Source organism: Opisthocomus hoazin, chromosome 2 (assembly GCF_030867145.1).
Source record: "Opisthocomus hoazin isolate bOpiHoa1 chromosome 2, bOpiHoa1.hap1, whole genome shotgun sequence".
NCBI classification, from domain to species: domain Eukaryota; kingdom Metazoa; phylum Chordata; class Aves; order Opisthocomiformes; family Opisthocomidae; genus Opisthocomus; species Opisthocomus hoazin.
The window spans coordinates 101222537-101249684 of record NC_134415.1 but is presented as its reverse complement, the minus strand read 5'-3'; the positions used below and the strand labels follow the sequence as shown (position 1 = coordinate 101249684).

The 27148-nt window shown below is 37.4% G+C and overlaps 1 protein-coding gene across 1 annotated transcript in view; it reads right to left on the bottom strand.

Annotated features, from left to right (window-relative positions):
• The window catches only part of EYS (eyes shut homolog), a 966530-nt gene that overhangs the window by 425109 nt on the left and 514273 nt on the right, over positions 1-27148 (bottom strand). The window contains exons 30-31 of the mRNA XM_075414597.1: positions 8309-8433; positions 2979-3103 (exon numbers count right to left, since the gene is read on the bottom strand). Of these exons, the coding sequence (XP_075270712.1) occupies positions 2979-3103; positions 8309-8433 (250 nt within the window). The remainder of the gene's footprint in view (positions 1-2978; positions 3104-8308; positions 8434-27148) is intronic.

The following is a 27148-nucleotide window of genomic DNA, read 5'->3' as shown; positions in this document are numbered from 1 at the left end:
AGAAGATCTACTTAACAAAATCTGTAGCTGGAGTTCCTCGAATACTTGTTCCTCTGGGACTTCCACTGTTTCCACCCCACACTTACTCACACTTAGGAACCAGAATCCCTCAGAAGTCTACCAAATAAACATCCTGAGAAAAGTTCACTTTATCCAGAGAAAATCTCTGCCTCCACACAATCTTTTCTGTGTTGATGTCTACAGGGATATCTTACACAAATAAAGAACCTACCCGTCCCAGAACGATGATTCTGTATTGTAAGCAAACGGGGGAGGTCGGGGGGTGGAATTTAGAAGCGGTTGGAACTGGTAGTCTCTAAATCTAAAGTGCAGGGGTATTCTACTTTTTCTCACTTGACATCACAAGTGAGTCCTAGCCAAAAGAAAAGCAAACCCAGAGATACCTTCCCATTGTTGGCTTCAGATACAATGAGTCTTCTGACCCTAGCAAAAATTTACAGTTATATTGAGGTTAATGATGTTACATTGAATCCTTTCTCCACATTTTGGATTCTGGTAAATATGGATGCAGACTCAGGGAACTCATAAGCTCTTATTGTGGAAGTGGATGTGAATTTTCTCAAAATATGGCTGTTTCAATTACCTATAAAGGTAACCTATAAAAGCTTCCATTATTTGGTGCTGTTTCTACCACACAAAGAAGACATCGCTTTCCTTATTTACTACTAATGATGCACCACTTGGCATGAAGTTTGATTATAATTGAAATTTCTGCTCTGAATGTTTAGGGGGTGTGTGTGTGTGAAGAAAGACAGAAATGTGTGCTCGCAGACCTGAAAGCCAACTGTATCCTGCGCTGCATCAAAAGAAGCATAGCCAGGAAGTCAAGGGAGGTGATTCTGACTCTCTGCTCTGGTGAGACCCCACCTGGAGTCCTGCACCCACCCCTGGAGCTCTCAGCACAGGAAAGACATGGACCTGTTGGAGCGGGTCCAGAGAAGTGGACCAAGGAAGGCACTTTCTTGTGGCCTTCCAGTGCTTAAAAGGGGCTTATAAGAAAGATGGGGACAAACTTTTTAGCAGGGCCTGTAGCAATAAGACAAGGGGTAACGGTTTTAAACTTAAACAGGGTAGATTTAGACTGGATATAAGGAAGAAATATTTTATAATGAAGATGGTGAAACACTGGACCCAGTTGTCCAGAGAGGTGGTAGATGCCCCATCCCTGGAAACATTCAAAGTCAGGCTGGATGGGGCTCTGAGCAACCTGGCCTAGTTGAAGGTGTCCCTGCTCATTGCAGGGTGATTGGACTATATGACCTTTAAAGGTCCCTTCCAACCCAAACTGTTCTGTGATTCTATAAGAGCATTAACACAACACTCTTCTGGTATTTTAGACTTGAACATATTATTGTCAAGGCCCTGATCAGCCTCATAATTTTCTGCAGTCCATCTCTGCAATCTCTTCTTTGACACTCACAGGTTTAGCTCCCTGTGCTCAACGTCAGCTCTAGTAGGGTGCAGCTGTGCAACCTCGGATCAGCCTGAGGTGAAACGAACTAAGCTATGAGACAGGTGTGAGATGTCTCATCTGGGGCCTTCATACCTGAGCTCGGAAGCTGCATTTAAGCTCAGGCCTTTGCCCTTGGTCCTTGACTGAACTTACAGTAAAGCTAAAGCCTGCTATAGTAAGCCCAGTACTTTGATGTTACTGACCTTGCCTTGCTGCCTTGACTTCCTGGCTTAACCTTAGACATGTTTTGTGATCGTGGACTTGCCTGGCAGTAGCTGGACTTCTGGAAGAACCTTTTGGATGATTATCACCATCACTGGTCTTGATTTGCTGTCCTTATTCAAGTACAGTGGGACTCTATCTCTTGCCTTTAAGGTCATTGCCCCTGCCTACCTTACTGCTGTACTTGGCTCCTGGCCTAGCTTCCCCTGCAGAGCAGCCCACTTGACACTTGTGCTCCTTGACGTGTGCTAGTATGTACTGGGGATCTCCTTGAGAGAATGGACATGGGACAGAGATTAATACGATGCCTGAGAAAATCTAAAGAGATTTTTCCACTTTTTAGAAAAACTTTTTTTTTCCATTTTATTGATTCATTAGTTTTTCCCTCATTGACTGTGAATGAGAAACTTCTGCGTAGAAAGGAGCCCTGAAACTGACTAATGTCTGAAAAGTTACTCATCACTGTCGTCATTTATAAAGAAAACATATTCAAATAACAATGTCAAGCTTGGAGTTTTAGAGATAAGAATCACTGAAGTAAGAGAAAAAAAAATTAAAACCCCCATGTACTCCTTTCTCTCCTTGTTACTAACCCCAAACTATTAAATTATACTATTAAGTTAAATCTGAATTATAATGAGATAAAGCACAAGCTCAAATTGTAAGTACTAGCTGCATGTCTTCTTCAACTATAGAAAGAACTGGCATAAAAATGTGGTAGTAGCATGGAAATTTCAACCTTAGATGAATACAGCACTGGCATTTAGCCACCCTGAAAGGATTCTTTTGGTATGTTAAACAGAGAGAATAAAACATAGGACCAAAGCCCACAGGGTCAAGCATTCAAAGGAATTGTTTGATTTGTATTCAGGGAACCTGTTCTCAAAATATTTGTCTGTGTACAACAGTTTCAAATATGAGATATCCTAGTACGTAAAAACACTAATTGGTATGTGAAATAAAAATATTAACTGGTATGTAGAAAAAGAATTAGCGTTTAAAAATATTAACATACTTCTTCAACTGGCAAAGCCATTATACAGTCACACTTCTCCACTTTCTGTGGATATTGCTTAACTATTTCTCTGGAATATTCAAGCTCCTGTTAGTAAAAAAACCAAACAAGATAAACAAAGAACAATTACTATAATATTGTATTTTTAAGAAAGACCAGGTTTTATACGAGTGAGGTTAAAAAGGAAAGGAATTACATACAGTATTTTCTGTGCAACAATGAATAGTCAGATTAAGGCAAGGAGATGAAAGAATGCCAGCATCTCACCACAAATCCTGGCTTGCAAAAACAGGAATAACCAAAGCTGGGGTCCTTCTGAACACAGATGCCGTGTATGCAGGGGTTGGATATGCACTCATCAACATCCAGCTCACAATGGAGGCCTTCCCACCCTGTCAGGAAAGAAAACCAAAAAACCCAAAACCAAGACCCATTAAAATCTAAATACATTTATCAAGTGTCAATCAAAAAAAAAAAAGTAGTGGGAAACTGTAATCAATCCTCACATATATATAAATATGTAATATAGGATGGCTATGAGCTTTTTTGGGGCTGTGGTTTCTCAAAGTAGAAAAAAGAAAACAAATATTTTAACAATAAACAAACATAGTCCATATTATATGGACTTTATAATTGTACTCTACTGGACATCTATTAGGGAAGTTAATGTGTGCTGACTTTTATTTCTGTAGAGACACAAGCAAGCAAACAAGAGTAAAACCTGCATATATTCTTCCATTACTGAATTAACAGACTTGATGGGTTGCCATTCACATACTTATCTGTACTGTTATTTCTCTGGTGGCTAAGAATTCGCAGGGGTAAAACACTCCCTGAAACCTCTTCTTTCATGCCAGATCTGCACAGTGCAATCAAAGCCATATTTTTTCCAAAATTTAAATTGAAAGAGTATGGAATGGCCTGTGTTAATTTTAAACATTTTTATACTATTCCTCAAATTTGTGCATTATTGTCACACCAGGGAAGGAAAACTGGAGGCTCAGACAGGTGAAAATAGTTATAGTTACACAAAGTAAAATAAAGGGGAAAATGTTTAAAAGAGAAATTCTGAGACAAATTACTGTACCGTATTGATGAGGAGGACAATATCTGAGTTAACACAGGCTTGTGTTTGAATATCATCAGAATACCATCTTCTTATACTTCAGTAGTCAGATTACTGGCATTTTTGTTAATACTTATTTCTTATAAAGCCTTTACCACTATGTACATCCATAAATCAGACGTCAAAAACTGATCTGGAAGCTGGTTTTCAGATCATGTAATTTGAGCTTGTCTTGAACTTGCTCCTTGGAGGCTAAGCTGAACTGGAAGCAGCCCATTTGCTTGGTAAACACAAACCCAGAATTTTGTAATATATGGCTTGTTATTGAAGAACACCAGACCTTCTGCCATGATAATCCCACCACCAACTACAGGTTTCTTATTTCTCCGATTAAATTTTCCCATTTCCAAACAAACAAACAAAACCCTATAGGCCCATGCAAACCCCAGGCAGTCCTCAGCTGATACAAATCATGCCCATGTCTTGCATTTCATAGAATCATAGAATAGTTTGGGTTGGAAGGGACTTTTAAAGGTCATTTAGTCCACCTCCCCTGCAATGAGCAGGGATGTTTTCAACTAGAGGAGGTTGCTCGGAGCATGCATTTGATTCAGAGAATGCATGAAATGAAGCCATCAGTTATATTCCAGTCCTGCTTTAGCTGCCCTGGTAGAAGTGCAGCCTGACCTAGCTAAAGACTTCAGCTGTGAGGCTGCTATTAGTTCCAACAGCTGATGTTGTTGCTTTTGAGCTGTCTGAGATGCTGTCAGAATACAGTTTGTATCTCTCTGTGCTGCTTCTGCACCTGAACAGCCTGCAGCTGCAGCCACGGATCCTGAACACGCATCTATTATTCTAAGGCTATGGGGACTGCTGCTGGGACAATAGCTGACAAAATTCATGATCCATTGCAGAATGGATTTGTCAGACCTAAATCAATTCCCTTTTCTGGTGTCACATGCTGTCACCACATGCTTCATTTTGTCCTCCGGAGGTTTTTGGAAAGCTGCAGTCATCTGCCTTGTTCCTACTTCTGTCTTGCCACTCTCGTTTTCCCATTTCATTAAATTACAACTGTGGATCTGTTGCTGGACATCTCAGACTTTCTGTCTTGTAGAAAGCTCTCTCCCATAGTTGCCTTTACAGACCCAAAAGTACTCAATCCTGTCTCCATATTTTTATAGGTGAAGCTTAGCAGAGAAATCCAAGACCTATCATATGTGAATAGTAGCAGCCTGCAACAAAAGCAGATTTGTTTCAAGCATTTCTACTTTCTGTCTCTGGAAGATATTTTTTCTTTATCTTCCAATCCCATTCTTCAGTTCTGCAACTTTGCACAAAGCTATTCCTCCCAAAGTTTTCCCTGCCTCTCCAAATTCACTCATTTTCTAAGTTGTAACCTTTTCATCTCTTTAGCTGTTTCAGATGCTATGTAACTCAATTAACATTTGAAAATACCACATTTATTAAAAAAACCAAGGTATGTAACCATGATGCATATACCTAACGCATGTGGTTCCTTCACTGTGTCTTCCTGGTAGAGAAATCATGTAGAGATCTTTCTCTCCTACTAATGAATGCAGTTATGAAAAGAATTGTAAAATAAGGGCAATTCACACTTGAATTGGAAGGTGTTTAAATCATGTTAGCAGAAGAAGCGAGTTCCAACATCCCAGAGAAGCTTCTTCTACTTATACCAAAAATTTCCATGTAGAGTTGCACAGAGACAGCAGTTACAGTCCTTGGCTAGCAAGCAATTTTTAAATGTCTATATTCAAATATATTTAAAGTATTGCTAACTTTAAATATAAGGAGAAAAATGTTGAATTTGACAATGTATTATGTGTGAGACACTGTAATGACAAAAAACATATCTTCTAAGTTTTTAAGTAATCTGTATTGGTGAAATAGTATATGACCACACGCAGTACCAGGTAGAGTGAGGGGACATACAGTTTTATCCAGGTGGACTTTCTATTGTGTAACTGTGCTGAGATGAAAAAAGATATATAGTACGATAGGAGGGTCATGACTCACGACTTTTAAGACCAGAAGGGACAGATATGATCCTGAATTCTGAACCTTTATACGGCAAAGTCCAGAAATTTTTCATTCATTAGTTCATACATCAAGAGTATAGTGTCTTTCTGGATTATTAAGTACCTCTTAGACATATAAAAAAAATTGCTATAAAAATATTAATCTGTGAATCTTAGTCCTAAAATTGATAAGGCTCTAGTAAGGGAAAGACACTTCCATTTGAATCTTAGAGTATGATTCCTCACTGCTTGTTAAACAAATGAATAAACTGTCCATATTGAATTTCATCATGCACACACACAAACACACATGCTCTTGCTTTAGTAAATTACATAATTATTTTTTTTTTTTAAATCTATTACATGTAGTTTAGCAAACTGTACTAGGGACACTTCAGAATAAAAAAAAATATGTAAAATAAAATCTGATTTTATTAATATTCAGTTCATTATGTGTCGTCTTCTTAATGAAGAACAAGCATAGATATAAATCTGTGTAGAAGTTATATGAACAGAATGCTGGGAAGACTGCAGAAGAGTTATGTGTAATACATGTATGTTGACTTCAGGGGAGTTTAGCAAGTTCTTATTGCTTGTAAATTAAAACCAACAATGCAAACGTATCTCAGAATAAAAAGAAAAAGCAAGTTTGCTGATGCCACCATACTCTGTGGTACGGTGGACATGCTGGAGGAGAGGGATGCCATCTAGAGGGACCTTGACAGGCTTGAGAGGTGGGCCTGTGCGAACCTCGTGAAGTTCAGCAAGGCCAAGGGCAAGGTCCTGCACATGTGTCAGGGCAATCCCAAGCACAAATACAGGTTGAGTGAAGAATGGATGAAGAGCAGCACTGTGAAGGACTTGGGTGTGTTGGTTGATTAGAAGCTCAATATGACCTAGTAATGTGTGCTCACAGCCCAGAAGGCCAACCATATCCTGGGCTGCATCAACAGAAGTGTGGCCAGCAGGCTGAAGGAGGGGATTCTGACCCTCAGCTCCACTTTCCTGAGACCCCACCTGGAGTCCTGTGTCCAGCTCTGGAGCCCTCAGCACAGGAAAGGCATGGAGCTGTTGGAGCAAGTCCAGAAAAGAGCCACAGAAATGATCAGAGGGCTGGAGCACCTCTCCTATGAGGACAGGCTGTGAGAGTTGGGGCTGTTCAGCCTGGAGAAGAGAAGGCTGCGGGGAGACTGTGTAGCAGCCTTTCAGTACCTGAAGGAGGCCTACAGGAAAGCTGGAGAGGGACTTTTTACAAGGGCATGTAGTGATAGGAAAGGGTAATGGATTTCAGCTGAAAGAGAGAAGTTTTAGATTAGATATAAGAAAGAAATTCTTTACTGTGAGGGTGGTGAGGCACTGGAACAGGTTGTCCCGAGAAGTTGTGGATGCCCCCTCTCTGGAAGTGTTCCAGGCCAGGTTGGATGTGCGTTTGGGCAACTCGATCTCATGGAACTTGTCCCTGCCCACGGCAGGGGAGTTGGAACTAGATGATCTTTAAGGTCCCTTCCAACCCAAACCATTCCATGATTCTATGATTCTATGATCAGGTGTATGAAAATATAATGGGTGAACAGAATATTTATCTTCTAGAACATATCTAAATAATCTCTAAAACAATCCCTAAGAAATCTTGGATCAGTACCATCAAAGAAAGTATTCAGCAGTGCAGGTCAATACAACAGGGAACAACAGACTTAAACTGAAAAATTAAACTTCCAAAAGGTAAGTACTAATATAATTTTTTAAATTAAGAGTAACTGAATTACAGAGCAGTATGCTTCAAGGTAGTTATTTATACTCTGCTTATGTTGACAAAAGGCTCTTTGTTAATACATGACAGGAGACAGCGAACAGATTAAATTTGTGATTGCGTGACAACGCAGGCTGATTGTGACCTTTACTTTTGTATACACACTAAATCCTTTATACTTTCCTAAATCACTGGACCAGTTTAAGTTGGTGTATGTTAGCATAACAAAACAGCTCCCATTTCTTTTAGAAAGAATATGTTTTCATTCTATTTATAATGTTCAGAAAAATTCTTTTCATCCCAGTCAGCAGATCTAAGCATGGGTATGTGTGACAACAACAACAATAAAAACAACAATAATAAATGTTAGTTGAAATCTTCATAATATCTTTTCAGTCAATCTTATTTTGTAGCTAGCTACATTATCTAGTCACTATACAGTGCCTACTTGACTGCCAGGTCAATAAGTTACACTAGTAAGGATCACACATAATCAACCTAGCTCTAGACAATTCTTCAGATTCAACTAATGAGCTGGTTTTAGTTTTAAATCTTTCTAATATGCTTATTAGAGTCGTTATTTCTCTTTAGATTTCATTCAAAAAGCTTGTCAGATAGTTCTTCTTTTTGTACCTTATAGATTATATACAAATAAAAATCTTGATTTACCATTTTTCTCCATAGTAACACTGCTAATTCAAAATTATTATTGCTTAAGATTGTTCTGTCAGATGTCAGTTACCTTGTTGACATTTACAAGTGTATCCATTGATATGATCTTCACAGGTTGAGCCATGTAGACAAGGTGATGAATTACACTCATTAACTTCTATTTCACAAAACTGTCCAGAAAATCCAACAAGACACCTGAAGCAGAGAACATTCCGAAGTGTTATACTGTGCATAACAATCCCATAAAACATATTTTGTGTGGAAACAGTTTGTACAAAACACTTGCATTAACAGGACAAAATCTCATATATTTATTTCTGTTTTAAGGAGTATTTTACAGGAACTCTTCCAAGTGTCACACTGTAGCCCATGGTGATCTTTTAGGGGATTTATGACGGTAAAACCCACTCACAAATTTCACATTTGGATCATAATCAAACCTAACAGTCTCAATTACAATTTACTGGTTCTAACAAGGTGAGTACAAACCTTTCTTTATGTACTCTCGGGAGACGGTTTGTCTACTAAAATAGTTTATTTAGCTGAGTAACTGCAGTCTATGTTTGGAAAACTGCTTGCTGAGAGATGTTACACCATTAAATGTAACTACAGCATAAAAGCTAACCTTCTGGGACCATGCTTTCATTATCATTCTACTTATCAAATATTAGTCATCTTGAAAAAACTCTTCTGTATTTTTCTGGTTGTAAATTCTATGTCATCATTAATACCAAAATAGCTCTGTATGATTTCAACATATTACTATACAACTGATCCAAGCAGACTCACAAGACCTGTAATGATGCTCAGAAATCTTACTAGTCTCATTATTGAGAACATCCTTGCATTCACACTCACAGCTTTACAGATACACTCAAATAAGCTCTACAAAACAGGGCCCCATAATGGTATTTACAACATTTACTCTATTGAGATGTGTTGTACATGGATATATTTGACATGAGACAGTGTATTCAAAATTTCCTGTTAGCAACTTTATGCCCCACTTAGAGGAAGATGAGTACATTAACAAATTGCCTTTGAGTAAATTAGGATAGTCATGTCATTTACTTCTCAAGATACTACATTGAGTGAATAAAAACACATCATTAGAATGAAGTGTCTGCAGTGTCTACCTTAACTTTCAAGATCCTGAAGTAAAAGATAAGGAGGACGAACCATGGAACAGGTATGTGCAATACTTTCTGAAGGATCATTACACTATGTATTGGTCATTATGTTCTGGTTTATTTCTGTCTTGACAATTAAAATATGTTTGTTTCATTTTACATGGAATACACTCTGAGTAATGGGAATTTGGAATCTAGTAAGACAATGACAGCAGAACAGATTTGCCAAAAGCTACATCAACTATAGATGTCAGTGATGGCATACTGCTTGGAAAATGTACAAACTGAGGCACACACTACTATTTTTCAAATATCTGGTAATAATGTGTGAGAGAAAAAACATGGATAAGGCTTAATGAGTGAGCCATAAGGCCACCTGATTAGCTCTTTGGCCACAAAGCATGAAGCAAAATTTGCTGAGAAGATGTCATTTGGCCTATCATCCTACTGGCAAACGTCAAAGCCTAGGATTTAGAACTGGATTCTCTCCACGTAACTTCACATATCTAACTGATATAGCCCTAGGATTCTCCTGTGCTCACTGGAATAAGGGGTGAAGAGGATCATTCTGTTCACTGAAAACTTAAACAATTTTCTGCAGATACTTTTGCCTTTCCACCGGCTGTGTACCATTTAAAATAAAATAAAATGAAATGAAAAATTGAAAGAAGAGACTTCTCCCAGATATGGCAAGGAAGACCAGAAATATGAACACCTATAAAAAAAAGGAAAGAATATTTTACAGTGAAAAAAATGGCAACTAGACACAGGGAATACTGGGACAGTTTAAAATTCATTTAACTTTGACTTTATACTATGATATGCATATAGGCTTTTCACTTAAAAACAAAAAAGTGGTTACAACATAAACTGGAAGAAACATACATTTATTATGTAAGCATTCTGGACAGAGTAATAATAACTGCTTGTCTCTAATATGAGTGGACTTGGTTTTTTAGTCTGTAAAACTCAAACATGGAAGAAAAGCTTAAAGGTCTTTTTAAGAAATCTCCTGTTGGCAGCTTCAAGTAGGCACATTTTCATATGTGATGTATACACTTTCTAGAGAGTAGAAACTGATAATGCCAGGAGCAGTTTACAGAGTTACTGTAGTCATAACTAGTTGTAGCAAGACTGACCAGTGGAGCAGGTTGATGGAACCCCAAAGGAGAGAACCAACAGAATGGTATCAATGGTGTTTTACAGGATGACCTACGACTTGGATGAGCTTTGAATGATTTTCTACTCAGCAAGGCTCAAGGCTTCAGAGACACAAACTATATAGCCATGGGCCTAACTCTATAGACACTGAAGTAGAAAAATTGAGCAGTAACATTAAGTATATATACATATTTTTACATATATATATATATATATACACGTTTGGTGAAATAATCTATTTTGTGCTGAAAACTTTCGAATTATTGAAGCCTATAATACAATATAGAGTAATGGTTGCACTACCAATAAAGATATAAAATATATGGCTTTGCCTTCCAGACTGAAATTTAGGTGGAAAACATAAACCCATGAAAGCACTTAGATATCCAGTAAATTTAATCCCACATACATCAATTTGCACAAGGTATCTTTTTCCTATGTCAGACAATCATTCAACTTATAGAGTATTTAAGAATACTGCAAGTATTTCACATATTGATGTGTTTATTTTTTGCAAATGCTCCAATACCACAGTGTTCCATTTGCTTGTGTTCAGACAGCATAATTAGATATAAATGATGCTTCATGACTGCAGAGACAGGCACTCTATTAACTAAATGTTTCTGAGCAATCACGAAACAACCAGCAGTAAGCATGTTACTGGTAAGTGTCTGCAAGTCATAAAATAACATCTTAATGTCAGCAGCTTTACCAAATTTCCCAAAATTGCAATAACTTCCATGCTTTATTAAGAGTGTTAACACTTCTTAAGATACAACAAGCACCTTCATTTCTTAATTTTTTCTTCACTCTCACCTTCCTTCATTCTTACCCAATTTTTTATAAATTTACAATTCTGTTCTGTCTACCCACATTCTACCTCTCTTCTGCCATTTTGTTTTGAACATTAGGAGGCACAGAAACAATGTAATTTAAATACAACTGACATTAGAGAGTGTAAGCAGGTATGGAACACAGTTCTTCTGCCATAAATGGCATTAAACCTAACTCAGATACTCCGGAACACATTTTTATGTTCTGCAAATGAAAATCAGGGATTTTCAGATAGCTTTCATATCAAGGTATGACCAGTGCAAATTGATTACCATTTAATAAAAAAATAAAGTGCGCCTTTATAAGTAAATGTATGTCTAGATTTAGTAACATTTATTAGAGTTTATCTGATAAAAGAAAGATAACACACACTGTGAAAGATGAGCTTTTAAATTTACAAAGGTATAAATGTAAGATCAATAGTTCACTACTGAAAGGTAGGAAAAAAATACTGCTCATTTTCTGTAAGAATAATGCATTCACAATTTAATTATTACAGGTTTATAGGGATGACAGCAAAGGTCTTTCTCTTTTCTATTATTCTCTACAGCTTTTTTCTGTCATATAAAATGCTGACATAACCAGGTGCATACAGAGTCCCTTTTCAGTTTTACCTTTATATCAGTCACAATCAGGAGTGATCATCTTCATTTCTGCATACACCATTGCAATAGCTGAACAAAAGACTGAAACGATTCTATTGAATTGGATGGACATGAAACAGAAGAATGTAACTTCAGTACTTTTATAGTGCAGTAAAGAACAGAAATAGGAATAAGCATCCCAGCAAAATCCTTAGCTGAGAATTAGTGTGGTGTAGATGACAATTCATTCCCTAATTCCAGAAAAACACGGCCAAATAGTCACTATTATATCTCCTATGTATCTGTACGAACCAGTTCTTTGCAGTTTTCAACCTGCATCTGACATTAACTGCGAATTGTGATGAAATGATACTTGCAAGCTTTCAATTCTGCAGTCCTTTCTCGCTCTTCATTAATCTCAGCTTGAAAGGAAACTTTATGCTCTACAATGAATGCACAAGTTTATTAAGATGACCTTGAAGGTCTTGTAGGAAGCTAATGGGCATTTGCCCTGGTTATGATAAATGCTCTTTCAATAGCACCTATATTAAGTAGCACAATGAAGAACAGAAGTGAAAGCAAGAGGCATGCATGCCTCTCAGTGTCTAAACTGCCTCTTAAACACATACACAGGTTTAGAATCAGTGGCCAGTTTCACCACCCATCTGGTAAGACCTGTCTTATATCTAAATTAATCCCAAGACATCTAGGAAACACTGTGACCCTGAAGTATAACTATACCATCTTCGGCTCTTCCAAGATGCAATTCATAAATCAGGAGCAAAGTTCACATCACATCAGCTTCAAGGTGCTTCCTCTTTATGCTTGCCTTTTGGACTATTGGTTGAAATGAACACATTAAAGATAGATAAGTAAGCTGAGTTTGTTCGTCAAGAATAATTCTACTGAATATCAGTGTCGAGAGATCGGATGAGAAATTTGAGACAGAGCAAGAATACTAAGAGAATAGGCTAGGAATGCTTAAGTTAGGGAAATACAGGCTGATCAAAGATCCAACCACTGGCCTTAGAACACAATAGCATCACTCAAGAAATGGAAAATTTTAAAAAGTAAAGCATGGGTTTTAAAATCCTATTTTGGGGACAAAAAGAAAAAGTTATCAAGAAACAGAAAGAACAGAAGGGTCAGGCCCTTCCCTTTGAGTGGTGAAGTTGCCATGGCACTGCTCATCCAGAGGCAGGAAGAACTAGGGCTCTAACGATGCTGCACTAGGGCCATGACTATTTCTATGTCCCTTTCATCCCAAAGTTAAAAAGCAACAACTCTGGGACAAACACTCTCTGTGCTTGTAGCAGACCAGTTTCCTCATTCTCAGTGCCAGTGTCCAGTCTTTCCAGTAACTAGTGCCAGTCATTCTTACGCTTCCTTTTTCTTGCCTGTACCTCTACCTCTCTGGAGGATGTTGGGAGTGATAAAGTAGAGACACTTCCAGCCCTATTCTTCTAAAGAAGCCATGTTTCTATCACAATTGAGTTTTCAAATTTGTCTTCCAGTGAGATATTCCATTTGAGAAGTTCATTAGTTAACACTAGATGATTCCATAACCTGATTGTTGCACCCTCACCATCCCCCAAAGTGTGGAGATACCAAAGCTGGTCATGTTAGGCCCTGATGACACTGAAGATTGTTTTGCTCATGGAGCTAGCCAACAGAAAGATTCAAAGTTTTGTAGATTTCACCCACTCTTGCTGTCACAAGTGGGTGACTGCGGACACCTGGGAAGATTCAGTCACTGGAAAGCAGTAAGAAATCTCTGCTGCCTGGGTCCTGAAGAGCAGGGTTATGCTGAGAAGATTTATTTTGTCAGATCCAGCATTCTATCTTTATTAAGATGATTTTCACTATGGTTTTCATTATGATTCACTATTAGTTGACAGAGTCTGCTCTTTGTCCTTGCCTCACAGGGTTTTGTGGTACTTCAGTTCAGTAACAGTAGAGGCAATAGTTATGCACCAAAGGCCTTTTGACAAAAAGCAGCTAGGACATTTGAACAGAGTGAGTCAGGCATTATACAGAATCAGGGAACAGTCAGGAGAGGAGCTGGAGAATGCATCTGTAATGGACTCAGTATAAAAGCAATTCGCAAGCTTGAAGCTAGCCTAGCTACACAGTTTAGGCTTAAAGAAAGATGACTCATTCAGGATGAGAGCTTAATTGTCTAAGGGGCTACCCATTAATATAAAGAAGAATTGACCTTTAAACCTGAGAGAGTTGTATAGATACAAAAAGACAGCAGAGTTAATAGGGTGTTGTCTATATGCACTTGGCTGACCTATTTAGGAGAGACGAATCAGGCCCTAAGAAACATTCGCAGATGTAGTAATCTTTAGCCACAATTTAAGCATTTATTGCTGTAATATTAATAGATCTACAGAACTGCAGGAAATTGTAACATTAGTGATGTTTTATCAATCAAAGGTAAGATAAAATGCCATGTGCCTGATTTAAGTAGCCCTGTCTCACTGCATTGCAAACATCCTACCCCAAGGCTGGCTATACAGTAGATCAGAAATGGGCTAATTGTTAATAATAAGAAAAATCCTTGCTTTATATATAACATTTAACAATCCAATGCAGCAGCTGCTGCACATATGAGACTGATCCCAGGTCTGCACTCCTGCTCTTCAATATATGATATAAAATAATTAAAATAGCAAATGCAGCAGAGAAAATTACCAAACAAAAAATAAATATGACTACCTTAATATTTTTTTAAGTTAGACATTATGATTTATCAATCAATAATAAGACAGAAACACACACTTCTTCTAATGAATTCACAGAACTTACGAGAATAAAGTGGTGATTTCTCCATTAGTCTAGAGCTTGTCATATCGAACCTAAGAACAATAATGTTTCCCCATTCAAGCTACAGTCTTTTTCTTTTGAGATTAAAATGAAAAAAAGCAGCAGAGGAACCTATTCATGAATCAGAACACAGCTGAAGAAAGACCTGTCTGAACGTCTGTTTATCTCCTGAGTTCCTCACACTTCAGCATAAACTCTGCCTATAGTCTCTTGTGTTAATGATTATTGATCAAAACATTAAATGTAGAAAAATCTGAAACATCCTCACAATTGCTCTGCTCCTCAAAATTATGCTAAATAAGACACTACGTTATTTTACTAGCTTGTTAGATAGTAAGTAAATGAGTCTTTTTTTAAAAAAACTTTGCAGCTATTTAAACAAATAAAAAATATACAACTGCTTGTACACAAATTAGGAATTCCTTATTTATGTCAGTATTGGAAAGAATAATCAGAGAAAGGGTAAGGGAACTTCACACACTTGTTCAAGTAATTTAAGCAGAAGTGGAGCTATTCAAGCCTAATCAGAATTTTGCAATAACAATTTTGGGATTGCCAAAATATTTGTATTTTTTGCTGACACATTTCCATATAACGAATGAGTAAATCAAGAAGAGACTTCAACTCCTAGATGAAGTTTTCAACAAAAGCCGAAGAAGTCCTATGTAAAACTCCTGTAAAAAAGCAGCAGTGATAACTGTTGTCAAAGTTTTATTTCATGCTAATTCTGCATTCCAAGGGCTACTGGTATGCATACATTTCTACTATATCAAACACTACATTTAAAAGAATTCCAAAATAATTGATTAATGATTTATTGAGATAATTAAATTCAGGATTTTGATCTATGACAATTATAGCTGCAGTCATAGTAAAACTTCTTCTATGTGAGTAAACTTTCAGCCTCAGAGAAAATCTGCAAGAACCCAAATGTCAGCCAAATTTCCCTACAACTCTAATTCATATCCTGTTGTAACTCATCGCTCTTTGAGTCTGTTTTATAACTCATTTTTTGAGCCTATTTTTTATCTGTACCCTTTTCCTTCTCTCCCCCTTTCTTTCTTCATCTTCCTTGTGACCTTTTACAGCTTATGAATAATTTGTATATCTGTGAGATACAAGGTTCAGAAAAAACATGGTTTCTACAACACAGAAGTTTATTAGGTTTATCTGGAGCAATGATTAACAGCAATTGTACTTACAAGAGAGTATTTATGCTGTAACCTTTACCTGCCTATGTGAACTTGGTAAAATCAATGAATTTTATGGACCAGTCCACACTGTGAAATCTGTATGGGACATCAATTTTTTTCATGACTGTCAACCTTGACGACTGGGGTAATGCTTTGTTAATACTTCTCGGTTAGGAAATCAGGACTTTGGGCAGAATAACAGATCAATGTGATCTCCTGAGCAACTGTCTTGATAAAATAGTCTTGTAAATGTGCAATCTCTTTTCACATTAGTCATGATTTTTTCTTTTTCAAATCTGCATTTTCTGTCCAAAATAAATCTAGTTAACTGCTCTACTGTAACAGGCCAGCTCTGTCATTGCAAATTTACACTGGGATAGCTATACATTATTAACAAGCTATGAAAAGTCACTGGCTAAATGTCATGGAAGCTGAGATACAGCATCACCCTGGGATTCATATAGCAAACAGTTTCGTTTTAATCATCTTGGACCACAAGGTGCCTTGACATTTTTGAGGCAACTTTTTCCTTTTTAACTTCCACTGGAATCAGACCTCTGTTATCTCAACCATAATTCTGAACTTCAAATGTGACAGAAAGTTTTACCTTCTAAATTAAAAAAGTGAAAAATCGATCAAACATGGACCTTATCATTCATTTAATTGATGCTCATTTGCCAGCTTGGAAAGGCAAAAATGAAGAGCAAGGAAAACTAAATAATTCAACCACCTTCAGGATTATTAGAGATGTTTCCCATGAAATACACGACCCTTACCTTGCAGTATTAACACAAAAAACTTCTGCAGAATCTTTCTAATTTCAAAGAAAACTGAGGAGGAGCACCGATTCATTTTAAATATACTTATCATTACAACATGACTTCTTAAAGCTTTAAAAACTTATTGGGAAAATCAATCTATGATGCCAAATAAATTTGCAGTCATTATCACACTTCACTCTGTAACAGCCAACCTTTTGGATCATAAGTTCCAATTTACTGGAAGCCAATGCGTCATTTTTGCCCTTTTAAGTAGGGTTATTCACAGACAAAAAAGACAAACATTATGTTATTCAACTGAAATTATTATTTCTCAAGAAATACAAGAGCAAGCCAAAATCCTGACCCTACCAACATTACTCTGAAAAATGAAATCTATTTTATTTGCAAGTTACAGTGTGATGTTTATAAAGTTCTTAATGTTCGGATCTTTTTATTTCTTTCAAACTTCACTGTGGAGGATGAAGCATTAAAGGACTGGGGACATGTGAGCAATCCAGCATTTCTCTATGAGGCCATGAAGCCTTAGCATAAGGCCGCAGAGCCTTAGCATAAGGCCGCAAGGGCATCTAGAGGACAAACAGTGGTATAAACAAGGAAATGAACGCAAAGAAAAACAACTCCAGGATACTGAAGCGGAACCTGCCACCTGCAAGAAGGCCACGAGCACAGCGCGTGAACAAGTAATGTACACCAATCATAATCGGGTTGCTATGTGATTTAGTTTGATTATTGCCAATGGGAAATCACCGCATATGTAATGGGGAATATAAATGTGAGCTATCTGGGGCTAATAGGCGGCTTGTACCTGATCACATTGATCGTCGTGTAGAGTCCGGTTATTCCTCCGCGACACTTCACTGCTCTAATTTCTGCGTGAGTTTTTTTCTTATTTTAAACATCTACCTACACATTATCTGTATTGCCTTAATGCACATGTCAAAAAATGGTTCCCCGTAAGTTAATGTACAAATGAAGTACTGTCGTCAGGTTATGCAATGAATGACTGCAATTCCCCATTACCCCTAAACCACTCGGGGTAGGGGTGAGGGATAAGGAGGCAGAGGAGTTGGGAACAAAGTTAAAGCTTAGGGAAAAAGGGAGGGGGAGGGGAAGGTGTTTTAGTTTTTGTCTCTATTTCTCACCATCCTACTCTATTTTAAATTGACAATTAATTTAATTTTCCCCAAGTCCTGTCTGTTTGCCATGTGTCTCCCTGTGTTTAATTAGAACCCTAAGTTTTCCCATCTTATTTTTGCCCCCCACCCTGTTGAGAAGAGGTAGTGAGAGAGCAGCTGGGTGGGCATCTGGCAGCCAGGTAAGTTCAACCCACCACAAAGCTACATGTTTTTCCAGAGATTTCTACATAACTATTGAAGTTCTCAGTTTGTTTCCCTACCTCAAGAATTAATTCTATTTAGAGTAATTAAGACAGACCAGGCCTTTTCAGATCTGTATACTCTTGCTCATTAACACAACATCACTGCCCAACTGAAACAGAAAATATTTGCAAAGAAAGTTTGTATCTTAAATCAACTGATACTCTTTTGGTTGTCTCACCCCATAATTCTTGCTTCTCTTATAACCTTTGACCACCCATAACTATAGCATCAATTTGATTCAAATGAAAAACTATTGGCAGTAGAATCTTTTACAGGATTCTTGTTTCGCTTATCAGGTTACTGAAACTTTTTATATATTTGTTTTCTGAAAGTCATTGTAATAGCTGTGAAGATGTTACCATGAACCTGATAGAGAGTTCAGAGAGGAAGCTTTTATAGTTATCTAACAATGGCCAATCACCTCATTGCTTTAGAATCAACTTCTATAGGGCAATCACTTCGGCTGAGAAAACTTTCTTCCAGATATTTCACTATTCTAAGCATTATATCATGCATTTCAAAAGACTTTCACAGTGAGCTTTACCAGGGCCTTCAAGTAACACTAAATATGTGGGTGCTGGACAGGTCACATAATTAGCTTATCTTGGTAGAAACCATCCCACGCATGTTTCACCAGCTACAGATTTTGAACTTTCATTGCATTAAGCTCAGATGCAGTAATTCCATATGGAAAATTGAAAAATGAAGGTATCATATAAAAGAAAATTATCTGCTGTCTGGTCATCCGTCTGGTCTGAAGAGTGTGGATGCTGGTGATGAGGCAGCAGATGATGCAATCAATGTGTATCGTATATATAAAAAACTTCTAATATGTTGTACTGCTTTTAGATTCTGAAAAATTGATAGGGGGAAAAAACCCATCAAATTCTGTGTGCATGTGTGTGCAAACTCTTAGTGATTTCTAGAATCCTACGATGGATCAGAATAGATCTTATTTCTTATTGTGATTTCACTGGTGGGTTAAACTGATTGTCTCCATAAGCCAAATGAGTCTGAGTTCAAAGTAATATAAGTCATCTGCCTTATCACTGATACTGCTGAAAATTGCTTCTCCTGATGTACTTTGAAGCATGTTCCTATGGAAAGAATTTGAGCAAGCAGCCAGTAGGGAACTTACAGAAGTCTCCTGAGAGAGCTTTTCTCAGATTATTTTCTCTAAAACCCCTCCCAAGGGTGATACTGTAAGTTTAGAACACTGAGAATGACACTTTCCCCAAGCTACAGGTCTAGCATATCATTTCCTTTTTTCTTTCCCTTCCGTTCTCTGAATCCTCCTTGGAGGCACTGTCAAGCATGCAGCAAGTTTATTTACCTCTGAAGTAAAATTTCACTTAAAATGAAGTAAAAATAAATTATAGCTCTCCATAGCTGTCAGGAAACGTTAGTTCTATTTTAAGGAATAGTGACTGTGAATCAAAAAGAAAAAAAAATGGTACTAACACACTTCAGTGTATATTTGATTTTAGAGGGCTTTCTTCTATTTATTCATCTGCCGTTACATTTCTATCATATTAACATCAGAGTCCCTTTTAGATATTTACAAGCTGAAGTAACAAGAATGATGTTTTCCCTTTCTTCTTTCTTTCTTAGTTTATGGGAGAAGTCATTCAATGATTTATATATTATAGAGTTATATGAAAAAATTTTATTAAAGAAAAATTAAGTTGAAAAGAGGGGTCATACATAGTCCAAGAGATCTAGATTCAGGTCTTGTAAATGTTCTGATTCTTATAGTCAGGAACTTCTCCCTATTTATAATCAGTTTCTATAGAATGTTGCTTTGCAAAAGTAAAATGAATTTGAAAAGTGAAATTAATAGTGACAGTGTCTTGGAGAACCAGTGTTAGAACAGAGATGTTCTACATGTTCTACAAACCATAAGGTCGTGAGCTTATCCATATGCTCACTTTTAACAGCCCCAGATTTTCACTAAAAATCTGAACTTACCATAGGTTTACAGAAATCTCTGACTGGTTTAAAGATATAATACAATTACTGCTGGTTTTTGGCCCCATTTCCTCTACATATTATTTCCTGAGATTTATATTCATGGGGAAAATGGAATGAACTGATATATCAATACTTTGTAAAGAATGAAGGAAACAGAAGCGGTTTACTCTTAGTCCTCTTAGAAAGGCGACCCTGACAGCCTACTATGCTACATACTCTAGTGCAAGGCATCCTTCCTCTCAGAGGAGGAATGTTGCATGTAACAGCCCAAAACAAATTCAGGTAGTTTAGACAAAATTACATCGGGAAGCTCTGCAACCTTTCAGCTTTCTTTTGTGCTTGAAAAGGAGTTAATAAAGTAAATTATCATCTCTATAGAAAAAAAAAAAAAAAGACAATGCAAAGGTAAAGCAGCAAGACAGATGATATTTAGAGCTTTATTCCCGACTATAAAAATGTAAGTGCAATGTGGCTAAATAAAATGACATTTTTAATACTCAGGACACACAAAACTACTTGGGACATTGTCTGCATTTTTATTTATAAAAATATCTGGCCAATAAGGGTCATTATCCCCACAGAATGTCTCAGGACCAACACAACACATACTAAATGTTTGCTAATAAAAAGTTCTGTTCTTTCTAAGGTCATTCACATTATAACAGACCTTAAACTTGCTCAGTCCACTTGGATACAGCCTTTATTTTCCCAAAGAGAAAAAGCAGATTTTACTGCCAGTAAAATTTCTCACTGTGGATAACATGGACATTCTTATTAAGTGATAAATTACGTACTTGCTAAATCACAGTTGGTGGGGTGTGACAGTGTTATAAGAAAGGTTGAGCTGTGGAAGATCAGGCTAGAATGAATAAGGTCAAAAAAATAGAATGGCTAAGGTTTGATGAAAGTATATTAGAGTTAACACACTCCCTTCTTTATTTTATTAATCTGCCCAGTTGGAAACTAGATGCATTTCTTCACAGACCAGTAGTGTGGGCAGAATTAAAGAAGGAACTGGCATATGTGTGTGTGTGCATGTCCTTGTAAGACTGATGAAAAACCACCATTCAGCTGTTTGCTAAAATAATTCAGATTTGCACTCAAATTTCACATATGGAAAAGCTATCATTATCCGGTCAATTCCTGATCAAACAGAAGTCTCCCTGAGCTTTTACTAACAGTTCTTGTTCATGAATGAGTGCATTAAGCAGGTCCCTAGCTGATACAAACTCTCATAATATCAGTCTTGACATGTTCCTGTGCTATCCAGGCACTCATTCACAATCCTCAATATAACAAAACAGATTAATATCATACACCATTTTCTTACTCTTCTTTTATTTGTCTGATTTCCTTGGTTCAGATCAGCTCCTGCTGTGACTGTGTTGAGAACCATGCATATGAAAATAGAAGTTTTGAATTAGTAGATTCTATATATATCCACTTAAAGACATTGCTTCTTAATGTCTTACTGATCTCTTTGGGCTGCAACAACCACCAAATCGTGATAAAAGTAGCCAAAATGGTCTTCAACCTATTCTAGCCAGGACAGAAAATGTAGTAAAGCAATTTTTCTTCATACTGGTCCCAACCACCAGTCATCTAAGATCTCTGGATTTTCAGTGGGGGAAGACTGGTTCTTTGAGAGAGTAACTCATACCACTTTAGGTATCTATCCTACCTTTCACTCTCCAGAAAGTGATCCAATTTTTTATTTCAGGAAGGGAAAATTCATAGTTTGAGGCTGCCTGTTGCGCCATTCAATATTTGCAGAACCTATGCAACTTGTTTACACAGACGCTGAATTTTTGCAAAACAGATTTAAGCAAGATGGATCTCAGTGTTATGTTATGATAAGTTTTGTATCTGTAGTGAGATTATGTAATAATAAAGCCAGTTATCTAAAAAACTTACTTGTTTCCTCTCTAAAGCTTCTCATTACTATGCCTCTACAATTAAACTTCTTTCCTGCTTATAAATAGCCAGAATCAAATATTGCTCAAGAGAAGTATCTTATTTTGAAAAGTCACACATTATGGGTAAGTGACTGCAGATGGAGATTTTTGATTCTTAAAGAACACGCAAAGCACTCATTGTTCCAAGCTGCAAGCCATCCTGAGGGAGAAATCTGCAGGAGTATATACTGGATTATAAAATTCTCACTGAAAATGAATGTACTCTTTGAAGTTAACTTTTTTGTTATATTTAAGCTACTAAAGATACTGCTCTAGACTTAGGAGGATTTCTGAGACAGAGCACATCTCAAAGCTAAATCCAACCTGCTTTTTTCCCTTGGATCAGTTATGCACTTCTTTAAGGACATCTGGAATATAAGAACACCTGGCCGGTAAGGATATCTGTTTAACAGCCATTTATCATAAGGAAAAAAGAGAAAACAAGACAAGTAACATATTAAATAGAATAAAACAAACCTTAAGGAGCAATATACAGCTGAAATGATACCAAACACAAGACCTTTCAGGTCACTAATGGATGGGACATTGAAAGAACCAGTCAAGCACAACAGAGGAGAGGTTCAACCAGAACTTTGGAACTAGCAAGAAAGAACACTATTATGCATGTGATGGGAACAGGAGTAGAAAGTAGTAGTCATGTAAACAAGCTTCTCATCAGTATGCTTCTCTGGCCAATCCCTCCACCCAGTCCCCATAGTCTGTGCTATCCTGTTACTATTTATTTGCTATTAATAGCAATTACCATTGCTATTTTCAGTGTGACCCTTGCTCTACTGCATGTGGACATGAGTAACCAGTGCTGGACTAGCCCATGAGTAGACCAGCATCTGAAAAGACCCAAGGTCTGAGCTTGCAACTGGGTAAAGGGCCTATGGTGTAAGTACGGTCCACACTAATATTTGAAAATCAAGACCATCACCCAGAGAGCAAGAGCAGGATCAGACAAACCACATAGATTATATGTGACTGCTGATGTGTTTATGTGTGCTCCTGCAAAGGCACTGCTGTGTTGATCAGTGTGACTGGCTGGCTAAGGGAGGTGTATTTGCATTTTTTGAATTCTCATGTAGCATTACTCCAGGTCAGAGGTGTAAAAGTGTAAATGTCTAATACACCAAGTGGAGAAATCCTCTGGGCTTAAGACCCACCAGATTCCGCTCTCCCCTACAACTCCTGCTTCCCAATTTGAAGTATGGAGAGAGCTTTGGGGAGCTGGCATTCTTGCTCACTGCCTCATAAACTTGCCAAAAGACTAAGCTGTTGCCTTCTCAGTCACTGTCTGCAAACCCTGCTTATGTAAACAGGACTGCATGTTAACTTACTTCCACCGATTGCTCACGGATTCACTCTGTAACTGTTCCTTGTCAGCACCGGCAAAGGTTGGTACTTGAATTGTACAGCTGAGGTGCTCAGTTGTGTGGTGTTCTATTTTTTTCTGTTTGTTTTTATTTTGTACTGTTTTTTGTCACTTTGTTCCGTTACTTTTATGAACTACTACAGAATCTAATGTGAGAGATCATTGCCAAGATTTCATGTTCCTTCACATTAAGTGCTTGACTTAAACTCCTTTAGGTATGTTAGCTTAAAAAACAAGTGCAGAGCTCGCAAAACACTATAGGACAACAAGAGAGACATTACCCAGAGAGATAACCCTTCCAACATAAAACATTCCGTACTGCTTCAGTTAGTCTAGTTCTCCAAGTGCTGTTTAAGACCTCTGTACTGCCCAGCTCTGATAATGCAGTTAAAATACAGAATTGTGAGCACCTCATTAACAGGCTGCTATTTACTGTCAAGACCAACCTCCCTACTTTAGCTTACTGTTAGAATGCCCAGGGAGCATTTCGCTGTGGCTGTCTCAGCTGATTTCCACTGTTAGTGATTTTGAATTTGAATGGTCCAAAAATGAGTGAACCATACTAAGCTCCATTCCAGAATACATTCTCAGTTTTACAAATAGTATCAACAGTTTGTCCCACTGTGTCTCACTTTTGTAGTCTTTTAGCTCAGTAGATAAGGTATTGATGAAGGAGAAACCACAGGGCTTGTTCTAACACTTCAAGGCCACTGGACTGGGGCTTATCAAGCATGAGTTGTCTGGATTTGTCTAATGCCTGCCTGAAGCTTTGTTTTAGCTTTTTTAGCTCTAGCAGACTGTTAGATGATTTGTTTGAGTTTTGCTTATCTTTGTACAATTGTGTGGTGCTATGTCTCTTGTTATAATTCTGATATAGCTCTGTGAGTAGCAGATAGTGATAACAAGTACTATTCTAGTGACACAGTTTATTGTGCACAGAATAAATTATGTGGTGTTTTGGAATATAAACACTGGATGACAGTAAAGAGTTTGAAGAATATAAACATGGGATGACAGATCAAGGCTATAAACAAATCATCACTAACTGCTGATCATTGAAGAGATGATACATTTGGAGATGGGTGAAACTTGTTTTAGGAGTAAGAAAAGACAAGCTTCCAAGACACAAATAAAACATACCTTATGCAGATGTAACACAGAAATGCAAAAGAAGGAAGGTGTAGAACATGTTAGAAAATGCTTAAAAGTATTCCTTAGTATGAGTCCCTCAAGTATGAGAAAGAAGAAGCCATAATTCCTTGGCAAAGGATTCAGAATGACAACTCACTATAACCCCCTCCCCCGAAAGAAACCATTGCAAGTGTAGTTTGCTTGTCAGTTTTAACTAATAAACTATTATTACTGTGACTGAACTGCAATAATTGGATAACTGGCATGGTAACTCTTAGTACTTTTGTAACTGGACTAAAATACTTCTTTGCAAGATTGTTAAGATTCCAACTAGACCTACAGTAAAATCTTGGGTTTGCATACAAAGCATGTCTCTTGTGCAGTTGGGACACCAAAGATTTAATGTGACATAGTGGGAGAAGCAACCAGATTTAAAATTCTGTTGAACCTTTTTTCCCCAGTTTTTTCTCCTACCTCTGGTGCACTGTCCACCTACAGGCTCTGCTGGGTACTTCTAGTATTAAGCACTAGGAAATCTGGGAACACTGACAAAAACCAGTCCCTTCCGAACCCAAATTGACTCATGGAAATGAAGCAAGAGAAAACATGCTGCTTGTTCATGACTAGTCACTGCTACTGTTTCTTTGGCTGACAAGAGATACGCTACAAGTTATCCCATGGTGGTGGCCAGGGGAGAAAGCTGGTGAACTACCACAGCAAGGAGAAATTGTGATATATAAAAAATGTCACTAATGGCTAGGAACAACTCATTTAAAATAAAAACTGTTACCTTAGATTCCCCAGAAGCATGATCAGACAATATTGCAATCTGTCCAGATTACTAGCATCCATAGCAATTTCTGCACAGCAGACATTTTAGGAAAGCATATAGCTCCATTTAATAGTAGTAGAGAAGAACACTGTCAGGTCAGTTTATTTATCAAGGGACATATTTAACTGCCAACAATGCAGTTAAAACACTTAAAAACAGCATTCCCACAGAAAAAGTCAGAGCATTTCTTTGAAAGGCTGGACAAAGCTATAATAATTCTTGGAGAGCTGAAAACAATTTTGACACAATAAAAGAAAACAGTGGTATAAAAGAAGAGAGAAGTTGTGAAGAACCTTTTGAGTGCAAACATAGCATTCATGGCACTATTTTCAACATATCTTTATTGCTTTATTCAAGATAATTGTGGAAGAATAATGTAGACAAGTACTACATGCCAACATCTTAGAAAGTTTGTATAGGTGTCAGTAGGGATGAAACAAGAATCGATTCTTCAATAAGAGCTCCTTACACTAACTAGAACATTAGTGGGTTTCCTTCTTATACTGTGTATTTGCAAGATCCTGTATACAGACAAAAAAATCTCTAGACTGTTACTAATACATAACTTCCATAAAATCTGCACAGACACTACAGAAATTGGTAAAAGCAGAAAACTAAAATAGATATTAACGATAAACAAAACATTTAGAGAAACTGGTACTTGCAGTTTCTAAGTGAAACTGAATGCAAAATGTAACTTGTTTTCCTCTGTCACTTCATAGTTTTCTTTTTCCTTAACATAGGATATTCCTCTTCAAGGTAAGCATATCTACTGCATATGAGAAGGAAAAACTTGTGCCTTCCTCATATCATCTGGTATCTTAGAAATCCTGATGACTACCTGTGCAAAGCTACCAATGCTGCTGTCAACAGATGGTGTCCAGTTCCTGATTTAAGCTAAGAATTGAATTCCTCTTCCCTTTCCCACTCCCTCACCCCAGAATGGACAGGATGAGTATCAGCATAAAGATATGTTCAGTCATAAACTGCATTTGTAAAATTTAATAGTGGAAATAATATATTATTCACCTTAACACATCACTTTTCAGCACCTTTGACATTAACCCTCTCCATCCATTCAAAATACTTCTGTTACAATGCAACTACTTTCCTATCTTTTAGGAAGAAGATGAAGGTTCTATGGAAATTCTTATCCGCCTAAAACTCCATCTTCAACCTTGAACATCTCCATTATCTACTCAATTTTGTGCACTCTACTTGTTAAGCTCTGTTTAGAATTTCCTTTATACTCTCTGACAAAACACTACATTCTTGCCATTTGCAGTGTGTAGTATATTCTACTTATTTTTGTTTTTTAGCCTTTGGTTGCTAGCTATGGTGTTATGGGTGGTATTCAGTCACCTACATAGAGATATCAAGTGGCAATTTAGGCAATATCTAATGCATTCCACCAGGCTTCCTGTTACTTATACAGAGGTGCTTAGCTTTCCCACAGGTCCCATCTCATATTTACTACCCTCTCTGTGTTTCAGATTCAGAAGGGAAATTACAGTTGCACTTAACACCTATTGTACTCCAATAAATGTGATATGTGCCATTATCAGTAGAAGGACACAGACTCTATATTGACCTGACACTGCAGGACCTCGGGATTAGTCTGAGCTTGTCTTGGCCTGAACTGTGCATCTGTGCAGAGCTCAGTGATTGCTGCCTTGCCTGCTCCAGCTTCAGCTCTGGGGATGGCCCCTCTGGACCCCCCTCAGAGTCACTGCCAGACAAAGCAGTGACCC